General features: G+C 39.7%; 2 protein-coding genes across 3 annotated transcripts; one reads left to right on the plus strand and one right to left on the minus strand.

Moving 5' to 3' along the window:
• The first annotated feature begins 1,387 nt into the window (after positions 1-1,387).
• On the plus strand, positions 1,388-8,722 carry stc2b (stanniocalcin 2b). The gene is made up of 4 exons (XM_036588059.1): positions 1,388-1,727; positions 2,720-2,862; positions 4,589-4,800; positions 7,447-8,722. Exons 1-4 carry the CDS (start codon positions 1,580-1,582, stop codon positions 7,829-7,831), a joined length of 888 nt encoding a protein of 295 aa, XP_036443952.1. The 5' UTR covers positions 1,388-1,579; the 3' UTR covers positions 7,832-8,722.
• A 1,405-nt stretch (positions 8,723-10,127) lies between these two features.
• bnip1b (BCL2 interacting protein 1b) lies at positions 10,128-23,291 on the minus strand. Of its 2 annotated transcripts, none has more exons than XM_036588290.1 (6): positions 23,186-23,291; positions 22,780-22,872; positions 20,833-20,924; positions 20,628-20,732; positions 12,778-12,896; positions 10,128-12,330 (listed from the first exon to the last, which is right to left on the minus strand). In XM_036588290.1, exons 1-6 carry the CDS (start codon positions 23,267-23,269, stop codon positions 12,134-12,136), a joined length of 690 nt encoding a protein of 229 aa, XP_036444183.1. In that variant the 5' UTR covers positions 23,270-23,291; the 3' UTR covers positions 10,128-12,133. The 2 variants fall into 2 exon arrangements, with proteins under 2 accessions (XP_036444183.1, XP_036444182.1); XM_036588289.1 differs by having other exon boundaries at positions 22,780-22,899; positions 23,186-23,270.
• Between the last annotated feature and the right edge of the window lie 1,144 nt (positions 23,292-24,435).

The following is a 24,435-nucleotide window of genomic DNA, read 5'->3' on the forward strand; positions in this document are numbered from 1 at the left end:
CTTAGCCAGCGTTCGTACCGAGCTTCCAGTCTAATTGAGGTCTGAACATGATAATCCCACTGGTTCTGTGTGATACATTTGCCGTGTGTTCTCTTTAAGCATTAGCCACCTGACAGACAAGCGCCTGCATTGCTGCAGTATCATATGACCACCAATATATGCTCTCTCACAGAAAAATCATGAATTTCACATGTATATACATAACATGACACATTTGTAGCAACTTCACGTTATTTTTCACAATTTTCTTTTTATTTTTCATATTTACTTTTCACATAATACCTGAAGTGATCAGATGCAATGTCAAGGTATAACGTTTTGGCATGTATAATCACATATTATTGACATGATGTCATGCGTATTTGTAAACACTTGACATCGCGTATTTTGTAGGCACTTCATAAACACTCACTGGCCACTTTATTAGGTACCTTGTATCTGTGTTCATTGTCCATTGTATCAGGTCTGCTTACCATATAGGTGCACTTTATAGATCTACGATTACAGATTGTAGGGCTGAAACATTAATAGTTTTTACCTCGGAATCACAATATGAGAGCTGCAATTCTAATTATAGCCTACATTATCATCAAGATTGTCTTAACAAGGAGAAATTTAACATGATAACAGAGAGCTCTTGAACTACCTGTAGATAAGTTAGCCCTACCAGAAGTAACCAAACACACATATACTGTGTACACAACATAAACACAACTAACTCTCAGTCTGGGACCGACCAATTTTCGGCCCTAGTAATGTGTTGCACAGAGAGGATCACGCACAGCGGTGTCGCTGAAGTTTTTAAACAACTCTGGGCTGAGAACAGACCACCAACTAAAATATTCAGCCACCAGCACCCTGTGGACAGAAACTGCAACAGAAATGCCGTAGTCTCTAACTTTAGATCTACAATGTGTCTAACAGAGTGGACAATAAGTCTAAACAGTGTTGACAAATTCCTGTAATGCTGCTGTGTCTGATCCACACCCGCTAACATTACCATGTCAGTGTCACTGCAGTGCCAAGAAATGATCCACCACCCAAATAATACCTGCTCTGTGGGGGTCCTGACCAATGATGAACAATCTGTCACTGAAGAACTACAAAGTGCACCTATATGGTAAGTGGACCTAATAAAATGGACAGTGAGTGTAAATACAAGGTGGACAGAGAGTGTGTGATCAAACGTGAAATGTATGTGAGCTTTCTATAAGAGCTTGGACGCAATACTCTGCGTCTCTGCCTACGCCCTTTTTCGTAAACTCTGATGTAAACTTGTTTCTCATGCAGCCCTATATATCGACTTTGGACGGGCGCGCGCTACATCGACCTCGGCCGCGCGCTCTTGGCGCCCTCTGATTGGCGGAACGGGCGCGAGTGACAGCACCTGCTCGCCTCCTTCATCAAAAGTGACACGCGCGGTTTGGGAAATATAACCGAGCAGAGCATCCGTCCTCCCCGGCTCTCCGCCGCCGCTGCTCCTCCGCGGTTATGCTACACGAATCCGGAGGCGAGCAGCTCTCTGGTTTACACTGCGTTATTTGAGCGTGCGGGTGTGTGTGTTTTATCGCGACGAGACATGTGTGTGAAACTGACCATAGGAGTGTTGCTCTTGTTGACCGTAACGCAGCACGGAGACGCAACGGAGTCAACGGGAGACGTTCATGAGACATCGCAGGAGAGGCTGCTTAACGTCCAGAAAAGACGCCTGTCCCTGCAGAACACAGGTAAATGAAAACTCCTGTATTTTAAACTCTTGGCGAGTCTAACAGGTACATTTGTTCGCTGCTTGTATCTCTTAGCGTGTCTAAGAGCCAGCGGGCTTTCACCCCCTATTTATGTATAACTCAATAATTGAGACGTAAACAGGGTCATTCAGAGTGGTTTGGTGTAAAATGTTGCACCGAAGAGAAAGTTATCGACTTATATTTCTTTACAGTGGTGGTGATAGGAAGCCGGACTGTGATGTCTGCAGCGCTAATAGCCATTTTATTTACTATCCGAAGGCGCCAGCGAACACACACGTGTCTTCTGAGTTTTTATAGGCTGTAATGTCATTAATGGTAAAATAGTGGTAAATCTGGAAAAAAAAAAGTGTTTGTGGGTATTGTTTTACCACACCCTGCATATATCTCTCAATCATGAATGGAATTTGAAAAAAAAATCTTTTAGGGCAAAACTCAGTCTCAAAAGCATCATAAAACAATGTCTCTGGCATCAGGCACCGTAACTGTTCATGTTATAGTCTAGCTTTCTGTAAGGTAGCTTTTTAGAGGCATTAAGCTCCTCAGATGTTCCTGTGAACCACCACTGTGAACAATTCTGTAAGTTTCTCTAGAACTGAGCTTTTTACATCCAACCACTATCAGTTTATTTACTCGTTCAGAGAAGCGACATTTATATTTTGCCTGGAAACTTGAATGTTGTTTAGCAGTCCCGCCCTTTGTGTTTCACAGAAACACGTCTCTTAAAATAATTTCGCAAACGTTGAAGTTAATTCTGAACATATTAACCCACGGTTTCTTCGCAATACTGCTTACTAACGCCTCTCTGAGGTGATCTGATAGCCTGTTGGCTAACGCGCGAGGCACAACTTTTAGGCGCTAAGCAGGCCCGGCTGACGGAGAACGACTATCATAATAGTGTTTTTTCTTAATTAGCTGTAAAATGCAGCTCACGCGTTCCGTTTGTGAACCAAAGCCTCCCCCTCTCGTTTCAGCGGAGATCCAGCACTGCCTGGTGAATGCCGGTGATGTGGGCTGCGGGATGTTCGAGTGCTTCAACAACAACTCCTGCGAGATCCGCGGGCTGCACGAGATCTGCATGACGTTCCTGCACCACGCGGGCAAATTCGACTCTCAGGTAACTGTGCGCGCTCATCAGCGCTGTAACTAACAACGGCGGTGATGCGTTTTACAATCAACGTTTGTGTTACACATTATTTACCGTGTCTCATATGCAGTGGCCCCAAAAAGTACATGGACATTTGTGCTGTATTTAAAAATGTAATACGTCCATTGTGTCAGATAAAGCTGCACTATGTAAGATTTTTTGTTAAGATTAATAGAAGTAGCATTAGCGGAAAAGAAAACAAGCTAAAATATGGTGTGCGTTGCTGCATGTCACCTTGTAAAGCCTGAATTAGTTATTTAAAAGTCAGAGTTGTCAGGTTGGAGTTCTTGGTTTTTTTTGACCACGTCGTACATTTTTGTTTATTAACGTAACAGTCGATCTGGTTCAATAATTGGGTTTCAAATGCAAAATCAATGTTGCACCAATGATGACAATATGATGATAGAAGATAATTCACTTACATCTACTTACATGTCATTTACCAAGGTTTGACTGAGTTTGCTTTGCGTACTCTCACAATACACTTGCAATCAGAGAAAGTATCCAAAGCACAAGCCACGTTACAAAATATTCTTCTGCACATTGCATGCTATTACACATATCCACCAGAGAGGTCTCCAAATCCCTGAAAACGTACATAGGGTAGCTTTAACAAAAGTGGTATTTATTTTAAAAGGATTATTCTTTATATTTTCCCTGTCATTTTCTTTTCAGCAGAATATTCTTTAAAATAGTGGCTGTTTTTTTTTAGGTCTTTCTTGTTTGAGCAATTCCTTTGCAGACTCACACAAGTTTGATTCCAAAATGCCTTTGTACACTTCTGAAATCATGATCCCACCAATGAACACAAGCTCACTGACACATTGTGAGAAAAATGGCCCCAAACTTTGAGGTTTGCTCCTCCGTGCTTCACGGTACCATTAATGCAGTCTGGTTGGAATTCCTCTCAGGGCTTTCTCCACACAAAGATTCTGCCATTAGTTTAATAGAAATGTGTTTTTCTCTGAAACAGATTTTATGTAGTAAACTAAAGAACGTCATTAAAGTTTATTGATTGTTAAATGGTTAGTGTCCAGATACTTTTTGGAGCCACTGTACACTTAACTAAAACAAATCTGTCTAGTCTGTACCTATCTGGGTATTTTTAGTTGATGAAGGTGCTACACAAGAAGGCCTATATTTATCTACATTGAATGTATGTTTCCTTTTATAGCTCCATTTTAGTCATTCACATTTAGCTTCTAATTCCTTTTTTGTGTTTAATTACATTCTGTTGTGTTAGTGACAGGATTTGGGCTGCTTTATTGTTGTTCACTTCTCTCACTTTGGAGCTTTAAACCAAAAGGATCCCAAAAGTGATGAATTCCTATGTGCATAGATGCTGAATGTACTGAGAAGTTTCAGTGCCGGTCTACAGAGAACTCACTAGCCTAGCTGAAGAGTTATTTCAACCGGATATTTATCTTTTGTAGTAGTTAGTCGTACTTCTGCGTTTCTGCAGTCATTCCATTAAAGTAACAACACTTTTACCTGAGTATAGTGTAAGCTGCCTTATGCACCTCTAAAAATAAACAGCACAATAAATCACTCTTATCCCACTAGTTAGGAACAGCAGCTCCAGATAATTATGAATCTGGGGTAGACCCACATAACCGTTAGATCAGATGTCCCAGAGTTGCAAATGTCACTGTTTCAGCATGTATGTGGTTGATGAATGACTTATGCAACGCCACAGGGGAAATCATTCATCAAGGACGCGCTGAAGTGCATGGCCCATGGGCTGCGCCACAAGTTCAGCTGTGTGAGCCGCAAGTGCCTGGCCGTGAAGGAGATGGTGTTTCAGCTTCAGCGCGAGTGCTACGTCAAACACAACCTCTGCTCAGCGGTCAGGGAGAATGTGAACGTCATGGTGGAGATGATCCACTTTCAAGACCTGTTCCCCAAAGGGTAGGTAGTCTATTAAACCTAAGTGAAAAAAAAACATGCCACAGTCCTGCAGAATTAAGTACTGTTTGTGCTCTGACTCAGCATGTCTTTTCCTCTCCAAAGCTGGAGTATGACAGCCATGATGCAGGATTCAAAGCTTTCAACCTATTGGGAAGCTCTAAAAGCTTTATTCATGTGTGCTGATATATTAATACTGTGGTTTACCAAGCAACACCCTTTTGCTGTTCTTTATGCAATACAATCCCAATCAAAATCCTGTCCTGTGAACCTGCATAAGTTAGCAGAATTCAAAATAATTAAGACAAGTTCATAAAATCAAAACAAGTTTGATATAGAACAAATTGGGTTAGACCCAATTGATCCAACTCAAAATTCCATCCTTAAGTCATTGTCATTAAGTCATTAACATGTAATTAAACCTTTAAAGCAATACAACTCACAATTACACAAAATACTTATTTGTAGCAACTGATTGCTTGATCATCACCTCACCATTTCTTTCACTGAGGTGGAGCAAGATCAGACAAATATGGGCCGTCCTGATGTGATGTGGTTTTGCAGGTAATGTATAGTGTAGGGAATGGCTAACATTACTAGTTAACTAGTTTTTTTTTCAGAATGTAGATACCATAGCTGGCCCCTTTCTGTTTTTTACTGGATCATGCTTCCAAGGTTTGTAAAATCGCAAGGTTAAAGATCATCTACATGAACTTAACGCAAAACGAAATGAACCGCTACCAGAAGAAAATTCCTTTTTGTGTTCCTTTCCCATTTAAGTGAATTGGCTTTTTCGCTTGGCAAATTTTACTCGCGTTTGGTGTGACCATGGCTTTAAATGCACAGAGTACCACTGACTTAAAAGATATATGCCATGAATGGGCTCACAACTGCTTATTCAAAACAATTAAGCTATATTAACTTCTGTGCTGAAAAATGAATAACGAATAATTGGCTTAAAAATCAGGAGTTTCAGGGGATTCCACTGGTTTTGTGTGTAGTTGTGCCACTCTAATCAAAAGCCAATCATATATTGGCTACAACCAAATGTTTGTCTTCCTATTTGCAGTACAGGTAAACTTGACCAAAAACACCATCATGGTTGAATAAATATATGAATACCATATACTATAACATGTTACAGCTCAAAAATAACTGTTGTTGGAGGTAACTGATAAAATAAGTAAACAGTTTATTAACAGAAACCAACAAACCCGTTAAGAAGGCTTCACCTTGCAGCTGATATAACATCAGACATAATACTGTTCAAACTTATGTCACTCAAGGGAGAGTAAATTCATCAGGGATAGCCCTTTTACTTGGAACTGCAAATAGGGCTCTACTAAATCAAACGTTAGCAGTTTCACATTAAAGAAGAAGTTGTTGAACACACTCCATACCTTTACTTTAGTATAACTGTTGAATATTTTAGGTTTTCTTTAGTGAGTCCAATTAATGAATTGCAACATTGGGCTTCACAGTGCACTAACACTAACATTAAAAGAAAAACAAATAAATAACACACTGCAGTTTGAAGTGTTTCAGTGTGCTGGTTTAACCATTTCCAAAGCTTTCCTTGAGGAAGCTCAGTATTTACAGTTACAACCTAATCTCTGCTTCAGTTTATCAGTCCTTCATTAAATTAAATCAAGTGCTGCTGATGGAATTTAACAAATCCATACAATGGCAGGAGTTTACAGAAAAGCCAGCAAACAAATCTGTTTTTCTAACTATATTTTAAGTAAGATATGAATAACTTCAAACACAATACAAAACATTCTCATTACTTTTTACTTAAATTATTTGTATGTATTATATGTATTAAGGTCTTAAGATTTTTCTGATGATCACTATTTTTGTTATTATTGTAGTATTTGTAACTTTATAAATGTTTTGTAACTATTTAGTTATAAATTGTAACTATATAAATATGTTGTCCTGAAGCACTGTTTGCAGGGAAACTATAGCAGTAGGCTATTCCAGGCTGTTTTTCTAAAACATTGTAACTGTACATGGTTATCAGGATTATTAAAATCTGAAACAATATAAACATCATTGGTTTTATATGACAGTTAGTTCTGATTGGACAATCTGATTTGTTGAGAAGAGTTCTAGCTGTGCTGTTTTTAGTGACAACAGCATGTTTTTTTTTCATCCTGCTGAACACCTGTTGCTAAGTAACGACTGCTGTACAGCTATCTGTTAGTGTGTTTCTTCGTACTTTACAGCATACAGATACAGAAAATTAATACATTAGATGACTAGATAATAAATATTTGGACATGTTGGATGTTTATTTCATAAAAAATCGTGGAATTGCAAATCCAGCAATTTACAACCAACTTTACAGCACTATTTGTAATGGACTGGGATGCTACTTTTTGTGGCGGAAGGAACTGCCAATACTAAATCACATTTTGCTAATATTTGGGGCCTTCATCCTTCGCTTTTTATTTTATTATACATAACTAGCTGTATAAAAGCAATAGAAGCGTAAGGTCCTGTGTTATCACGAATAACATTACAAGCCGAAGGCGAGTGCCGTAGCTCACAGCCGCGATAACACACTCCCTCTCGTGTTCTGTTGCTTATTTATACCACAGTATGTCATTAAATGAAGTAACAGTCCCAATTTCTCTCTGCCACCAGGCCTCATGTGGAGCTGGTGAACATCCTCCTGGGCTGCGGAGAGGAGGTGCGTGCAGCCATTGCCCAACGGATCCGTGATCAGTGCGAGCAGAACTGGGGTGCTCTGTGTGCCAGCCTGAGCCTCTGTCCTCTGGGCCACGCAGAGCGGCAGGGTGTGTCCACCCTTGCCCCCGTCTTCACCACCCCACACGGGGGCAGTGCCAACACCTTGCCCCCTGCTAGCCGACCACGCTCAGAGGCAGATGTGGAGCAGGTTCGGACTCATGGGGATGGAGATAAAGATGAAGGCCACCTTCAACCTTCAGGGCCTCGGTCTCAGGACAACAGCACACAGTCTGAGACCACACCGCTTAGGAAGTCTTTAAACGCCACTCGAAGAAGGTGAAAGGCAGAGGAAACTCACTGGTTCTGAAATTTGTGTGTACAGAAAGTAAGCTTGTCTGCTAGGCTACGTTCACATTACTTTGCTGAAGTGGAACAAATCAGATTTTTTGCCTTAATGTAACATAGATCTGATTTTTTCAGAGCTGTGTGGACACACAAATGTGATCTTTTCACATCAGATCTGAGCCACTTCCATATGTGGTCCTAGATTGGATATATACCTGATTCGTGGCCTTGTGACCCTAATGAGAATGCTCAGAGCAGAATTCATGTGTTCATGCAGCGCCAAACCTAAGGTTAGTGGTAGTAAACTGTACAAAAGCAATGCATCTGATTCCTTTTTCACCTTTAGAAAGATCGGATCTGAGCAAAAAATCGGAATTGGGTAACAAAGACTGTAATGTGGACATAGCCTTAGTTATTACACAACGACTACTTTCCTTGCAGCCTCAAAGACATACAAGTGTGACAAAAGATGCAATGAGCCAAGACCTCCAGCAAATCCAGGTGTACCAGTCTTTTCAAAACTATTAGGGAGTTTTATGGCACAAAAACATCTACGGGGAGTCCTTTCTTTGAGAGTACTGTAGTACCATGGTAAGCACAGGCTGAATTCCTGAGATTGCATAATCTGCATCTCAAAACATTAGCATAATGACAGCCCAGGGCAGTAGGGTTCCTATTGCATTTAAAACAAAATCAGAGCTTTCCATGCTTTCATGAAGACAAAATATCGCAAACCTGCATGAAAATGCACCTCCCTGCCGTCGGTGGCGTACTCTTACGGCCAGATAACACTAGTGACACGCCTTTGATTCACTTCAACGCAGTACACACAGCTAACACAGTTCTCAGTAAGTCATGGTAGTGAATAAAACGTCATGTTGCTGTTTCTCAGGAGCAGTTTGTTCTTGCTCGGTTCCATATTTTGTTTCTAAACAAACCTGTCTCTCTTTCATGCGCTAAATGCTGTTGCAATGTTGTCTATGTCACAGTGTGACTTGGTACATCAATTTAAAGGTGCATTCACAAGTGATTTTATGGAAATAAAGTGGGGACTCCGTATCTGTTTTGTTATAAAAACTGAGGCAAGACATCCAGTGACCTCCTCTTTTGAAGCTCTAATGGGCTTTTTTTTTACACTACCACTGTATACAACTGAATCAGAATTCTTTTGACTGGGCCTCTGAAAATGTTTGTGAGTCATTAAACAGGAAAACATCTATGAATGGATGCATACTGTAAAGTTGGTTGAAACAGAAAGGTTTTAAAATCACTGCGCGGCTTTAAATACAAAGAAGGAGCAAAGTCACCTTACACAAGATTGCTGAAAAGGTATATTCAGAATACCAATGCAAATATCAGGGTTTAAAAATCTATTAAGTGTTTATTTTACTTTTTAAGTAATGTCTTTAAAGGGAATTCCACCCAAATCAGACTTATATTTGTTGTGTCTATCATATATATGTATACTGAAAAACATGTGGACTACTCTATACATAGTTCATGTATCCCTATATAGAATGACCATATCTGGATTGAAAAGAAAAGAAGCTTCATTTTAGGCCAGAAAGACAGTTTAAGGTACAGTATTACTTGGGACCTACCTCATCCATGTGACATGCACCTATATTAACATACTGTATAATATATTGTGTGAAAGGCATGTTAATGTATTTGTCCCTACATTATTACCAAATGTACAGAGGCCTACTGCCCTTTGTTTATGTACCATTTTTTAATTTATTTCTATTTTTTTTATGTTATGCATGATCTTTTTGGATTGTACCTCATGTGTAAAGGTCAGGTACAACACAGTCTATTATTGTGCTATTAAATTTATTTTATATAAATAATTTTTTATTTATACATTTTTTGTATTTTTTTTATCAAATACTTAAGTTTTTTTTTCATTAATTGTGGGTGTCTTCACAGTAATATGCTGTATTCATCTAAAACTGTTTTTTTTTCCACATAATAAATTATATTTTCAAAGACGTACAGGACATTTTGTGAAGGCAAACACGAGGAGGCTGATTTTTCTTTTTACAAATACTACTGAGCATTCAAGTTTCCCTATCATTCTTGCCTTGTTTATTTATTGTTTATATTATTCCAGCCCTGTCCTGATTATTTATTATTGATTTAGATTTGCCAAAGGCAAAGTTTAGCCCTCAAGTAAAAAAACAAAATTCCCACTGAAAACATAATTAAGTTGAAGACTACAATTTATTTGCATCTAGAAAACTGATAATCACCAAGTGATCACTTCATGACATAATACTAAAGCAACTTTTAAAAGTTCTTTCTTTATTTGATAGTCAACAGGAATTCAAAATTACATCACAATGTAAAATAAGGCAGTTCAAAAGGAGTGTACTGGCTGACATCCCTACTGTTAGCCAGTACTAGGCCAATACGAGCGCATTGCAGCTCTGTATCACAGTGAAGCCAATGAATACTATAACCAAACACAAGAAAACAGTCTTTCCCTTAAGGAACACAGGAACAAATAAACATGCTAATAGATATATTTAAAGTGTTAACACAGTTTGGAAAGGTTCTGAACTCAAACAAGACAGTCACAATCACATCTTGAGCAGGCAGTAATTCCTGAGCAAACGCGGCCTTTGCTGACCAGTTGTATTAAGATGCTGTCTGCTGGGTCAAAGAAACAAAAGGGTTAAAAGGAAAAGAAGTGCTACTGCACCACCCAGTGGTATCACCCTGTAGAACATAGAAAGGCTAGCAGCACAGCTAACATTGGCACTGGAGCTGATTTCACACCTAGTATTAAGAGAACTACTGGGTATAGTGCAACCCATTCCCTTTCAAAGTTAGGTACATTACTCAATGAACAAAATGAACACTGTAAACAGTCTAAAGGTCAACAACTGATGTGTCAAGTAAATTTCAAGCAAACTCTTGTACCTTGGTTTCACAAGGCTGTAAGATCTTGTCTTCTGTTTGGAAGAAGAGACAAACATACACAGTTCACACAGAGTTGCTTGTGTGGCGCAAGAGAGAGCACTTAAGTACTGGAGTTCAAAGGCACACAAACAAGAAGCTTTGGGCTTTATCAAGAATTGTATCCAGAGCAGGGGGGTCAGACTGGGTTCCTTCCTGGCAACAGTTCTGTAGAGCTCAGCGTTTTCCCTCTTCAGACATTCAACTCATGAAGGTCTTGCTAATTAGGTCTGTTTAATGAGGACCACTAAATTCTACAGAGCTGTGGCTACAAACAAGCCAAGTTTGACACCCTGATCTAGAAATATCTTCACATTAAACCACATATGGATATCCTGGGATAAGTACACTCACTACTGTTCTTCTGAGGTACCAATCATGATCACAAAAAGTGAAAAAACAGTTTGTACTGGGTTACACAGCAAATTGTCAATGCTTCAATAATGCCCTAATACGAATCAACCCTTCTAAATAGTCTACAACTCATACTAGGGCTGCACAATACTATGATCATTTGTAAATCTTTATGCAAATATAACCCTTGTGCAGGCTGCAGTATGCAAATGTGGAAGGCTACAATACACAAATGAGACCTACAATGAATCACAATGTTATGCATTACGAGTATCTTGACCAAGTCACAGTTGTTCCAGAGTGTTTCTGTGGGTGATCAATCAAGATAGTCATGTAATCCAACAAAAGTCAATATTCTGATGGAAATAATGCAGGAAAATCTTCATTCATGTACCATTATTGATTCACAGATGTGTTTATAATATGTTCAGTTGCATTATGTAGCAATATAATTGCACTCAAGTATTTTCATATTGTCACCATATTATGCAGCCTTACCCCATACTCATCAATTTTCATATTTATAATGTTTATAACGTTTAACATTTAATACCGTTAATGTTTAATGTTATTTATAACATTTATATTTAGAATTAGAAAACTCATGACACCATCCAGCAGAAGTACTAAATATAATTCATGAGTGTCATATTGCCTATTAAATACAAATGACAGCACAACTTACAGCTGACACCATCAATGCAGCACAGGAAATGCTTAAGATGTCAGGCATGAGGTCGACCTCACACTGCTATTGGCTGCTTCTGCAGTTGCAGCTGAAAGCCCATACTAACGGTGTCACTAGCACATGTCCCAGATACATACAAATACTCCTTCCTCCCTGGTTCCGGATTCAGTTTTGGAGTGGGAAAAAAAAAAATCCCAGGTCATGTGAAAGTCCATGCCAACTCTGTCTGCAGAGCTATACAGCCAATTTAGGAAGAATTTGAATGTGGCAGGAAATAGACAGCTCCATTTACCTCTAAATGAAAGGAAAGAGCCTCTTTTTCAGGATGTAGAGGACTGTGGCGAAAAACAGAGCCAGCGCTAGGAAGATCAGCAGTTTGTCTGTCAGTTCACGACGGTTGTATTTCAGGATGAGTTTTCTCCCCAAGTGGACAGTCGACGTCATCGCCTTAAACTCTTCATTTGTTTCCAGTACTGTCCTTGACGAGGTAGCTATAAATAGAGTGAACAAGATGTACTATATTTAATCAGGTTTATATGAGCTAGTCATTTGCCTATGAATAGGTATCAGTGTTTTGCATTTTTCCACTGTATAGCTGTGAGAGTTCTCTTTTGACATCCATTTGAGATTTGATTCCATATGTGACATTAAAGGATTAAATAAATAAAGGTCACAGATCTGGGAGAAACTGCTTAAAAAGATATAAAGTTAGTTCGAGTGGTCTTGGTCAGAAAATCCAAAATAAACAAAACCTGTAGAATTTGTTTTGAAATGTTTCTACTAGCCTCTTAAACCTTAGGCCCCGCTCTCATAACTACATATCCTACATACCAGTATGTTCATTTGAGATCGGAATCTATGTAATTCACTGTAGTTACAGAATAACAAGCTCAAATTTGTGGCTTGAAATCTGTGATTTGAAATGGAATGACTCTTACCCAGAGTGCCAATGGTCTCCTCACTCTGCTTTACCTGTTGGGCCATCATGCGGCTTATGCTCATCAAACTCTCGGTGATTTCACTGGATGTCTGTACTAGGTTCTCCTTGGTGACTTTCCTACAAGCAAGAAACAAAAGCTCAAATTGAACAGTATTTCCTATATAAAGCTAACCCTTGTGTGTGCTCAAATACAGAAAGCATTGCCACATTCTCCACAGTCCACACTGCCCCCTACAGGACTACGGCCCTGTGTGTATAATGACCAGGCAGTCTGGTCTCATTTGTACTATAACTTTACTTCCTTGGTTTTATACCCTGGAAAAATTTTCAGAGCAAGTATTCTGACATTATGGTCAGTCAATGATGACAATAATCCTGAGGACATTCTGCAGCCAAGCAAAGTAAAATGGTGTCTTAAATGTTTAATTATGTACGAAATTTGGAAACCAAGCCTATAGCAATATGTTTCCATACCAGCAGCACTAATAAACTTGCTAGTACTTATTAGTCTCACAGACAAAGGCACAGTTTTAGCACACTGTCTTCCTCAGTGTGCTAATGACATTAATGCCACCAAGCCACGAAACAGTATCACTAATTACATAAACACACCCACTTGTTATGTCACTGATGTGAGTCACAATTACCAATGAGACCAATCAGGAAAAACCAACCATCTACAATATAAATGTCAAAAATATTCAGTCAAACATTTACATAAGATTCTAATAATTTAAAAAGTGAGAAAATAAGCTAAGGACAAATCTTTATTCATGCCATGTGGCGTCACTGTATTGAAAGTAAGAGACTTTTCTCACAATCTCCACCCCTTGGTGTCTGATACACCATTCCCAAGAATTTAATAGGGATAGGCATTTCAGCCAAATTTGCTATCTGAATTTGGCATTATTAGAAAAAAATATGAGAATAATAGCCCAACCCCTCCAAAAAAGGAGCAGAGGACTCTTAAGGACTCTTAACACATCAGGGGGACAACACCAGAGACAGTGACACATTCTACAGTACAGCATTACTGTAGGATATTAAACCCAGACCATAAATCCATAGTAAGGGACATAGAGCTTGAAGTTTACCTTGAGCAAGGTGTCCATCTAAAGTCTTCAGATAAACAAACGCTAATCGTCTTCCTTCACATAACATCATGTTACAAGCCTAGTCACATCATATTTCACCTTGGCTGTCAGTTGACACAAAACACAACAAATTCACTAAAATATGCTGAAAGTTCAATTCCGTGAAATGTTTAGATGATAAAAATGAGCTTGAGCTTGTTGCATTTACACTGCTTCCTACTTGCTATAGCTGCACTTTGTACACTTTGTACCTCTGGCGGTGTGGCGCTGAGCTCCTTGCCCAGTATGTGGTAGCCTTTAGCAGGCTGGAGTAGTTTTTCTATGCTCCCTCTTTACACTAAATAGATAACAAGCTCTAAGACACAGGATCTACACTGCCCTCTAGTGGAGTAAAAGGATCAGATATCTCCTGGTTCTTTCAAAAGACAAGGTAAAACGTTAGAGAGAAGCCGGCAGCCATCCTGCACTGCTCCAAACCCCATGCAAAAAAAATGTTATACTGTAAAGAATTTTACTGCACCACCTTCTCATGTTCCTCCTACCAGACATTTCTAACAGCTTTCCATTCTGGGGACTGCCAGGAGGAGAGTCCTGAATCAACCAGAGAATGAAGAAGCAGAAAAAGTACCAGAGTTTACAGAAAGAATGAAACTTTATGGCTTACACTTTCACTTGTTAAAACCAAAACCAAAAGCAAACCAACCCATAAGCTGCCTACAGCACTATATCATCACACTACTTACCTATATCATTGCTCAAATTTTCAGAAATGCTGCTCTGCCTGATGCACTCATACAGAATTTGACTTGTGGTCTTAGTTCACTATTAATCCTGCCAGAAAATGAGGTGACCTACACTCTATGGTCAAAATTAAGTGGACACCTGACCATCACACCTATATGTGCTTGTTGGACATCCCATTCCAAAATCATGGGCAATAATATGGAGCCGTCAGCCTCCCCCAGCTTTGCAGCTAAGACAGCCTCCACTCTTGTGGAAAGCCCTCCCAGAAGAGTGTGCCTGTGGGAATTTGTGCCCATTCAGTACAAATTTTGTGAGCTCAGGCACTGATTTTGGACAAGAAGGCGTGGCTCTCAAGCAACATTCCAGGGGTGGAGGTCAGGGCTCTGTGCAGGCCACTATAGTTCCTCAACAACAAACATCACGTCTTTTTGTACTTTGCTTTGTGCACAGGGGCACAGTCTTGCTGGAAAAAAGGGCCTTCCCCTGTTGCCACAAAATTGTATGCACATACTCGCCTAAAATACCCTTTTATGCAGTAGCATTAACATTATCCTTCTAACTAAACCCTGAAAAACAGCCGCAGACCATTATCCCTCCTCCACCAAACTTAACTGTTGGGACTATGCATTGGTTCATCCATCAGACTGCCAGATAGTGGATAGGTGATTTTTATGTGTTATGTGCTTCAGCACTTCATGGCCTTGCTTTGTGAATTTGCATAGTCTACGCTTTGCACTAGGGGTGCGGGAAAAACTCAATTCTTAGATGCATCGCGATGCGGACGTGAACGACCGATTCACAAATGTCAAAAATCGTTTTTCTAAATATTTCATTTATAATGTAATGTTGACGGAACTCAAAAGGCGGAACTGGAAGTGCGGAAGTGCAGCGACAGTCTGTGGCGGCACATAACAAAAACACAACTGGATGAGTGAGAAATCCGACCGGCTCCCTCTGCATTAAAGCCAGGTTAGATCAGGAGTCACAGCACAAATGATAAGAAAAGACATTTTGCCTTTCAACAAAGTCAAACCACCTTGGGAGCCACAACATTTAATGTCCAGTATGTGTTAATGTCGTAGTATGGGCTAAAAATGTAAACGACAGCGCAGATTTACTTTGCTCTGCTTTAAGCTTCAGCTATAGCCGCTTTCCTCCCATCTCCGCCAGAAAACTTTTCTTCAAAACTAGAAGAGTTTCTTGTAAAATGTCTCAGCATCCGGCTGTTTTATGAGGCTGAAGTCGCTTCTCATTCGCCAGCTTCTCGTTCTAATTTTCCCGTTTCACCTTAAATTCTGCCTTAGGCGCCAAATGTAACTGCTGCACTATTTAAAGTGGAACGGGAAAATTCGAAAGAGAAGCGACTTCATTTTCGCAACTTTTTTTTAACTCTCGTTGCAGATTTAACCAACCGCGCTGCTTATAAATGCGAATAAGTCCTCCATATGTTCATCTTAATCTCTGTTTTTTGTTCGCTACTGGCGAGGCCAGACCTCGGTGCTAGGTGATCTACTGTCTGTTCTCGGTCGTTGAGAACCAGGGCTGCCGCGCTATGCTGCACACTTTGGAGCCGAGATTCAGCGTCCAGTCTCGAAAATACCGCATAAAATGCATTTACATTATGGATTATTACAAATACTTTGCTTTAAAACTACCAAGTCCTCAGACAGTAGGAAGATAGAAATCCTGTATAGAGAAAAAAGATGCATCGATAATCGTTTTATAATCGCATCGCAGCCCTCTGAATCGTAATCGAATCGAATCGTGAGGTGCCTAGTTATGATTTGGTCACTTGAACATACATGTCAATGTAAGGTCAGTATACATACTACATGTCAGCGTCACTGCTGTGCTGAGAATAGTGCATCACTCAAATAATACCTGATCAGTGGTGGTCCTAAGGTGGTCCCTTTCCATTAATGGACAAGGTATAAAGGGCTGATAAATCATGCAGGCTACAATCTGTAACTGTTTACATATAAAGACCATCTGTACGGCAGTTATATTTTAAATGCTTTTCTTGGTGGATGGAGCTTGAATAATAAGCTTTGGCCATGAATCTCAGCAGCATGCTAAACCAAAAGATAAAATGTACCTCATATCTTCTCTCCTGTCACTGATAAAAGTAATTCCACCGCTTCACTCCTGAGGTAGTTAGAAACCTAATGCTATCTTCTAAATATGGCAGTCTTAGGTGTCAAATTAGAAAAGGACCTTGCCAGTTGGATCTCAGGCTGAATAACGGCATCTGCACTTTGACTTGAGGCTAAAACTTATGTGCTTTAACATGTCATAGATTTTCAGGAAAGGCTTCTTTAAACAGTGGCCATGCTACAACTCTCCATGGTCTCAAAGGTTTCATGGAGCGATTCTTGAGAAAACTGTGAGGTAAACTGTGTGGACGACATTATTGTGTTCATCCTCTCCCAGACAGTATCTGAAAGTGTTTAACATGAGCTTTAATGGAATACTCAAGCATTTCTCCACCTAACCTCTATCTGAGTACAATGGACAATAATTTTGACAAATGTCCCTATTGAAAACCTGTTGAATCTATTTATAATATAATCCAAAGGGTAGTTGCTGAGTTCCATGAATGAAATGACTGAAATGCATGACATAATGTGAATCTGGAAACATGGTACTGTGTAAAAATCAGAGACCAACCATTTGTTTACTTCATTTCCAGTCAAAACAGCCAGTAAGTACAAGTTATTAATTTTTCAGTGTCAGAAAAAAGCAAGAAACATACATTTCTCATATCTTCCTATACTGATTTTGATTGCATCTGTAGTGGGTGAGCTTTTCCTCTTTTGCTAAGTTGTAATCATCAGTTTATTAGCTGCTTCCATGCACTTAATCTGCCTGGTAGGTGTGGTAAATTGGTGTTTAGTTAACATGGCTTGGTTTGGTACGTGGCTTTTCAGCAGCTGTCAACTGTTCTTGGATTTCTGCCTTTGAATTTAGATCAATAAATGCTTAGCTTCAGAGCCCTGACCTCAACCCCTCTGAACACCCAAATAAATTGGAAAGTCAACTGAGAGACACTGTTTGCACTAGTCATTGGAGTACCTAGAGCAATGACAATTCCACTCTGGAAACGAACCACAGCTTTCTTCAGCCTTTATGTAAATAAGCTGTTTATGGATATACTGCTGTTTTGCATCACACACACAGCTAGCGCTTCCGAACCCTTGCTGCATAACTAACAAGTTGTTTGTTAGGCTTATCGATGACCTGATCACTCAGAGAAAATTTGCTCCTGCTGACTGAAACCTGGCAACAGCTGGGAGACTATTTACATTTAAACCTACTGACTGTCCTGGGTACAATTGTCCAAACATTGCATAAAAGGAAAAGGGGGCTGACAGGCTGTTGTTGATCATGATAGTCTGAAAGTGAATGAAACTGTCTTCCACAATATCACGATATCTTTTGAGTACTTGCCGTTAACTGTCTTCTGTTCAACCTCTGTATTCTTGCTGTTAGCAAAACCCACCCAAAGCCACTCAATTTTTTTTTTTGTCTCAGATTTGTCTCTGTGCTCTGCTATAATTTGGTGACTTGGTAACTTGACACAACATGTAAGCATGTTGACACAAGCTGCTCTTTTTCTACTTGAATGCATATCTGTGTTGGATGGTTTCAACCTCACGAAACGTAGATTTTCTATGGATATTGAGGGTCATCCACTGAACTTGTTGTGCTCTACAGGCCTCAAGATTGATACTGTTTCTAGTTCTGTTACTGGTATTTCTGATCACAGACTAATTGAATGTAGCCTCAGTATTCCTATGTCCAAGTCTCTGTGAAAAAAGACTGTCACTTACTATGATACATTCTTTCTCTCTCTCTCTCTCTCTTCACCTCTTTCTGCTTTTTCTATGCTCTCTTGTTCTGATGTCATGGTCTCACAATATAATGATGTTGTTTCTAACATTTTCAACAATTATGCCCTCTTATAAAACTAGGTTAGCTCCAGCAATGCATTCTTCCTTGTGGTACACTCCTAAACTTAAGAGTAATGAAAATCACTGGCTGGCATCTTGAACGCCTACATAGGAAAACACTGTCCATGCACAACTTTATAGTCATCACAAGTTTAAGTATAATGATGCCCTTAATGCTGCTTGTGCTACCTACTGCTCTTCTATTGTTAATAGTAGAAGTTCTAGAACACTATTTTGGACCAAACTCCCCAAAACCCCCTTGGTTATGTATTCCTAGTACTACTGAGCAATAAAAAGCTTTCTTACGTGTTTTTCAGTGAAAAAGTCAGAAACATTTGTAGACATTTTCCCTCTGCTCCTCAATAATCCTCCTCACTAGAATCCTGTCCTGTAACTCCTCTTTGTAAGTACACTAGTTACATCAGCACAGAATCTACTTCTGTCGCTGAACTCATTACTAAGTCTAGATCTTCATCTTGTCAGCTAGTCCCTGCGGCCCTCTAGGCCTTTGTGTATACCATGTCTACTTCAATTGCTCAACTGACATATCTGTCTTTTGTTACTGTTCCCTCTGCCCTCAAAATTGCAACTGTTACAGATATTTTGAAGAAACCTGGCCTTGACCCACCTTCTTTTGCCAGCTATAGATCCATATCTACTGCCTTTTCTCAGCAAAAGTAATAAAAAAAAGTGGCAGACGTGCAACTACTTACTGAAAATAGTCTCTATGAACCTTTTCAATCTGGCTTTTTCTCATATCACATTCCACTGCCATTTCCAGTAATACTTCTACTATCAGTCCCTGGTACAGGTGTTGACAGCATGTCTCAGGCTCTGGATAAATGAGAATTTAGCCCCAAATCTCTAAACTGTTCAGCTGTTGCCATTGATATTGTGACACTTAAACCCACTCAGTTCGTTAGAAACCTTGGCATCCCTCGATTCACATTTTATCCATCACTAAATCTGTTTTCTTTCACCTCCGCAATATTGCCCGTCTTCGCCTTTTTCTGAATATCAGAAATGCTGAAACTCTGGTCCATGCTTTCTATCAGCTCTCATATTGACTACTGTAATTCCCTTTTTATCCATCATCCTGCTAAATATTTAGACATCACTTTAGACTTCAACAGATTCACAATTCTGCTGCTAGAGTACTAACACACACAAAGCGATCTGCACGTTACTTTCATTTCTCTGGCAGTAATCTAACCTGACTTTAGGCTTTCCTCTATGAGTGGCAGGGCAGTGAGTGCTGCTGCACACTGGAATGCATTTCCCCATTCTCTCCGTCACTGTTCTTCTGTTACATCCTATAAATCTCATTTGAAGACCTACTTCTTCACTCAATGCTATTCTAATTTCTTTACTTGATGGTTTCTTTGTGAAGCAACCTTGGGAATGAGAAAGGCACTGTATAAATGAAATCAATCAATCAATAACCCAAAGCTCTACAGTATCTGCAACTTACTTGAAGCCCATAGAGCAGTGGCCTCCAATCTTACCAAGGAAGAGCCTGTGTGGCTGCAGGTTTGCATTCCAATCAAGTGGAAACACACCAAATACTTTTAATCAACTGGTCTCAGTCTTCAAACAACTGATTAGTTACACTGGTTAAAATGGAACTCTGCAGCCACACCAGCCTTTTGACTAAAAACAAATGACCCCAGCCTCTAATTAGAGGCTCCTGAAGCACTTGATTATCTGGATTCATAAAGTTTCTCAAAGCAAAAGTACTAATCTAGAATCAGATTCCTCTCTTATTTATGATGACTTTACTGAAAGGAACAGATCTTAGATCAGTGCTCACACACTGAGAAACATTATGCATGCAAGCCCAGGTGTCTTAGATTAGTGCTGGAATTAAACTTTCCTAAGTGGTAGATCTTCCACAGCCCTTTCCAAGGCACCCCAGCCACCAATAGCATTTCCTTCCTCTGCATTATTGTGTGTTCAGTGAAATTCCTTACTATGGGATTGGTATTTTTCCCGTTCCCTGCAAAACCATGGGAGAATATCTGTTTACTCCAGTTAAGCAATACACAGTGAATGTGACTTACCTTTGCCTTACTGATGAGTCACCGCCATGGAGAAGTTCATCTTTTTCCCTGTTATCAATGGCCAGCTTACAGGCCAAGTTGGCTTTCCTCCATGCCGTCTGGTTACTGGTACAAAAGTATGAAAATAGCTTTTACAGAGTGAAGTTACAAAGACAGCAAATACAGACACATGTACAGAATGAAAAGAACTTTGTGGCCCTCTCACCTCAACATCTGTTTGCGATGGGCCTCTGTTTCAGTTAGAATGTCATTTTTATCAGACTCTTTGTCTTGTTCTTTAGCCATTTGCTCCATATCCTACCAACAAGAACACTTGCTCTTACAAAGGCAGAAAAGGGTACATCTATATCTATTCCTCAGTATGACACTGTGCAATAGTCAGAGACCATCCTTCATTATGTAACTTCCAGTCTAAAGTCATTAAGTACAAGTGAAGAAAGAAGATACACCGATGAGGCATAACATTATGACCACCTCCTTGTTTCTACACTCATTGTCCATTTTATCAGCTCTACTTACTATATAGGTGCACTAGAACTGTAGTTCTACAATTACAGACTGTAGTCCATCTGTTTCTCTGCATACTTTGTTAGCCCCCTTTTACCCTGTTCTTCAGTGGTCAGGACCCCCATGGACCCTCACAGAGCAGGTACTATTCGGGTTGGGGAGTTTTTAAACACTGTGTCCACTCACTGTCCACTCTATTAGACACTCCTGCCTTGTCAGTCCACCTTGTAGATGTGAAGTCGGAGACGATAGCTCATCTGCTGCTGCACAGTTTGTGTTGGTCATCCTCTAGTCTTTCATCAGCGGTCACGGGACACTGCCCACAGGACGCTGTTGGCTGGATATTTTTGGTTGGTGGACAATTCTCAGTCCAGCAGTGACACTGAGGTGTTTAAAAACTCCAGCAGCACTGCTGTATCTGATCCACTCAGACCAGCACAACACACACTAACACACCACCACCACATCAGTGTTATTGCATTGCTGAGAATGATCCACCACCCAAATAGTACCTGCTCTGTGAGGGTCCATGGGGGTCCTGACCACTGAAGAACAGGGTAAAAGGGGGCTAACAAAGTATGCAGAGAAACAGATGGACTACAGTCTGTAATTGTAGAACTACTAAGTGCACCTATATAGTAAGTGGAGCTGATAAAATGGACAATGAGCGTAGAAACAAGGAGGTGGTCATAATGTTATGCCCAATCGGTGTATGTATCCTGATCGAAAGCATAAAAACACTTTGTGTTGCTGTCGATTTGTAGCCTCTTGAAATAACTGACAATATGCATTTGTCATCCCCACTTGATATTTGGGAATGAACCCAGTACTATGATTGGTCGAACTCTTCTTCATTAGTTTTTGGAAGGCAAGATGCTGCTGCCTCTTATTAGATTACTGCTCATGCACAATTGGACTAACAGGCATCACCAGCTTTTTGTGTAATTCAAGTGAACCTTGACATCAAAGGTGTATCTTGATATCAAAATGCTTACCTGCTATGCACAATGCGTACAAGTCGGCAGGTTTGAGAGACTTTTTTCAGTTTTTCAAAGAATTCTGCAGGGATATTTTTCGACATCTCCAAAGTTCAGTCTTAAAAGTTGGTTGTATTTTCTGCTTCTCACGATCCGAGTAAACCAAAACACATTCAACAATGTTGAGGTCTGGACCATTGGGGTGGTCAGTCCATTGCTCTGAGAACACCAGTTTGTCCGTTTTCCTTCCTCAGTAATTGCTTCTTGACAGCTTCACATCCTTTAAGACCCAAAGTGATGAGATGTCCTCTCACAGTGGAAGAATGGACAGAAGCATCTGTAATTTTTTTCAGCTCTCAAGCAAGAGTGGAGCTTGATTTCCTCCTGTCTTTTAAAGATTTAAGTTCTGTTTATCTGATGGTGAGAGTTTTGGTGGTTTACTTGCAAGGATGTTAGGAGTCCGTTTGTATCTTTTAATGTTTTTTCTCCAGTTCTGGAAATTCTTGTTTTTTCGACTTTACCCTTCCTTAATGCAAGTGAATTCAACATACTGTAATATCCGTTTTCACTTGACCTTAAATTAATGAAGGATGGTCTCTTCACATAATATACAATAAGAACTCTATCACTTATTTATTTTTGGATGAAATATTAACTTGCGTTCTCACCTGAATTCTCTGTCTTAACCGACTGAACTTTTCCTTCACTGCAGCGTTCAGCTCCATTAGCACAGTCTGGGGTCCAGAACATTCTCGTATGTCCTTGTATGGAAAATAGTTGATGGGAAACTTAGAAAACATATGAAAAATACAGCCTGCTGTGTAAAACAGAAACAAGTAACACATTTTAACCGCAATTATTCATGGCTAACACTGAGTACTTTTTTACACTAGCTACGTAGCTAGTTAGCGGGCTAATTCAGTAACCAAAGAGCCATAGGAACTGCTGTGAAGCTTAGAGCTAGGCAGCTGGCTAGCTCACAAGTTACTGTTACTGTAGCTAAGCAAAATAATTCCACTGTTTAATTCTGAAGATGATGACGAACACAATATGGACGAGGTCGCTGCAGCTTACCTGAATCACAGCTTTAATTTCCAAATCATATTTGATAATTTCTTGCCCACATATTCGGACGTGGACGTCAGAGGACGACGCCATGTTTGTTGTGGTACGGTGAGCAAACGGTCCAAATGAAAACGCGTTTTTCCAGCGTTTCACACTTCATACAGAATGACTGCGAACAGCACAACACAATGCTGAAATGATTAGGTAAACTATATATATGTGCTTATAATATATATGAGCGGGGTTGGGATATAACGGAATACAAGCGTTGGGAATACGTATTCAGTCCAAGTTACATTTTGTAAAGGCAGTATTCAAAATACAGTTACTTTTTACATCATTAGGAGAATACTTACCCATCAGATAACAAAAAAGCACATATAAAGAAACACCGTCAATACTTGTTTATTATCTATTTTAGAATCAGCGCACATGCCTATGATCGTTAGACGAACTCTAAAGAGCACCTCAATTAACGGCCTCTTTGCCCACTAAAGCCTGAGCAGACTGATACATCAGTGATACATACATACATACATCATCTTAACCGCTTATCCTTCTGGGTTACATCAGTGATAAGCCAGTTATTTCAATCAGTGCATTAACATGCACTTAATAATCCGATAACTGCAGAAAACCAGATTTTGTCAGTAATCCAATCAATGCGTTTACATGCACTTGAATAATCAGATAATGGGAAACTCTGGGTCTACAAAAGTCAGGCAGTAATCAGACTTCTGCTTTGAAGCCAATAAACTCACAGAAGAAGACGTGACGTAAACATGACGTAAACATAACGTAAAACTCAAACTTAATGTCGCAGCTTTTTTTTTTTTTACATCGCGCCACTTTACCTGAAAATATGAACATACATCATCCAGAAGATGAAGAATATTTAAATCCTTCATTTCAAGCATGTATTGGTTTCACTCACTCCAAAAGTGGTTTGCTGCCATCTCGCGGCAACGCTGCTTGCTTATTTCCGGTACCACGGTCTGTTCTCACACATGCGCAGAATGAGAACTGAGAAAGAAATCCGAGTAAGAGTATACATGGACTGAGAAATCCGATTACTGAGCTAAAACCCAGCTTTCTTTATCGGATTTCTTAATGGGATTTGTAGACCTTACTCCGATCTAAGAAATCGGAGTATGCTGTTTACATGACCATTTGAATAATCAGATAACTGAAGAAATCCGATTATGATTGGATTATTGGGCGCATGTAAATACACTCATTGTTACTGAGCTCTTTTGAGG

Source organism: Colossoma macropomum, unplaced genomic scaffold (genome assembly GCF_904425465.1).
Source record: "Colossoma macropomum unplaced genomic scaffold, Colossoma_macropomum, whole genome shotgun sequence".
In the NCBI taxonomy this organism is placed as follows: domain Eukaryota; kingdom Metazoa; phylum Chordata; class Actinopteri; order Characiformes; family Serrasalmidae; genus Colossoma; species Colossoma macropomum.

Bases quoted from the DNA above. Each gene is read 5' to 3' on its own strand.
- stc2b (XM_036588059.1), top strand. From the start codon at position 1,580: ATGTGTGTGAAACTGACCATAGGAGTGTTGCTCTTGTTGACCGTAACG. The intron at 1,728-2,719 runs GTAAATGAAAAC...CTCTCGTTTCAG, and splicing joins CCTGTCCCTGCAGAACACAG to CGGAGATCCAGCACTGCCTG. The intron at 4,801-7,446 runs GTAGGTAGTCTA...CTCTGCCACCAG, and splicing joins CAAGACCTGTTCCCCAAAGG to GCCTCATGTGGAGCTGGTGA.
- bnip1b (XM_036588289.1), bottom strand. From the start codon at position 23,269: ATGGCGTCGTCCTCTGACGTCCACGTCCGAATATGTGGGCAAGAAATT. The intron at 22,900-23,185 runs GTAAGCTGCAGC...ATGTTTTCTAAG, and splicing joins AAATTAAAGCTGTGATTCAG to TTTCCCATCAACTATTTTCC. The intron at 12,897-20,627 runs GTAAGTCACATT...TCTTGCTTGTAG, and splicing joins GACTCATCAGTAAGGCAAAG to GAAAGTCACCAAGGAGAACC.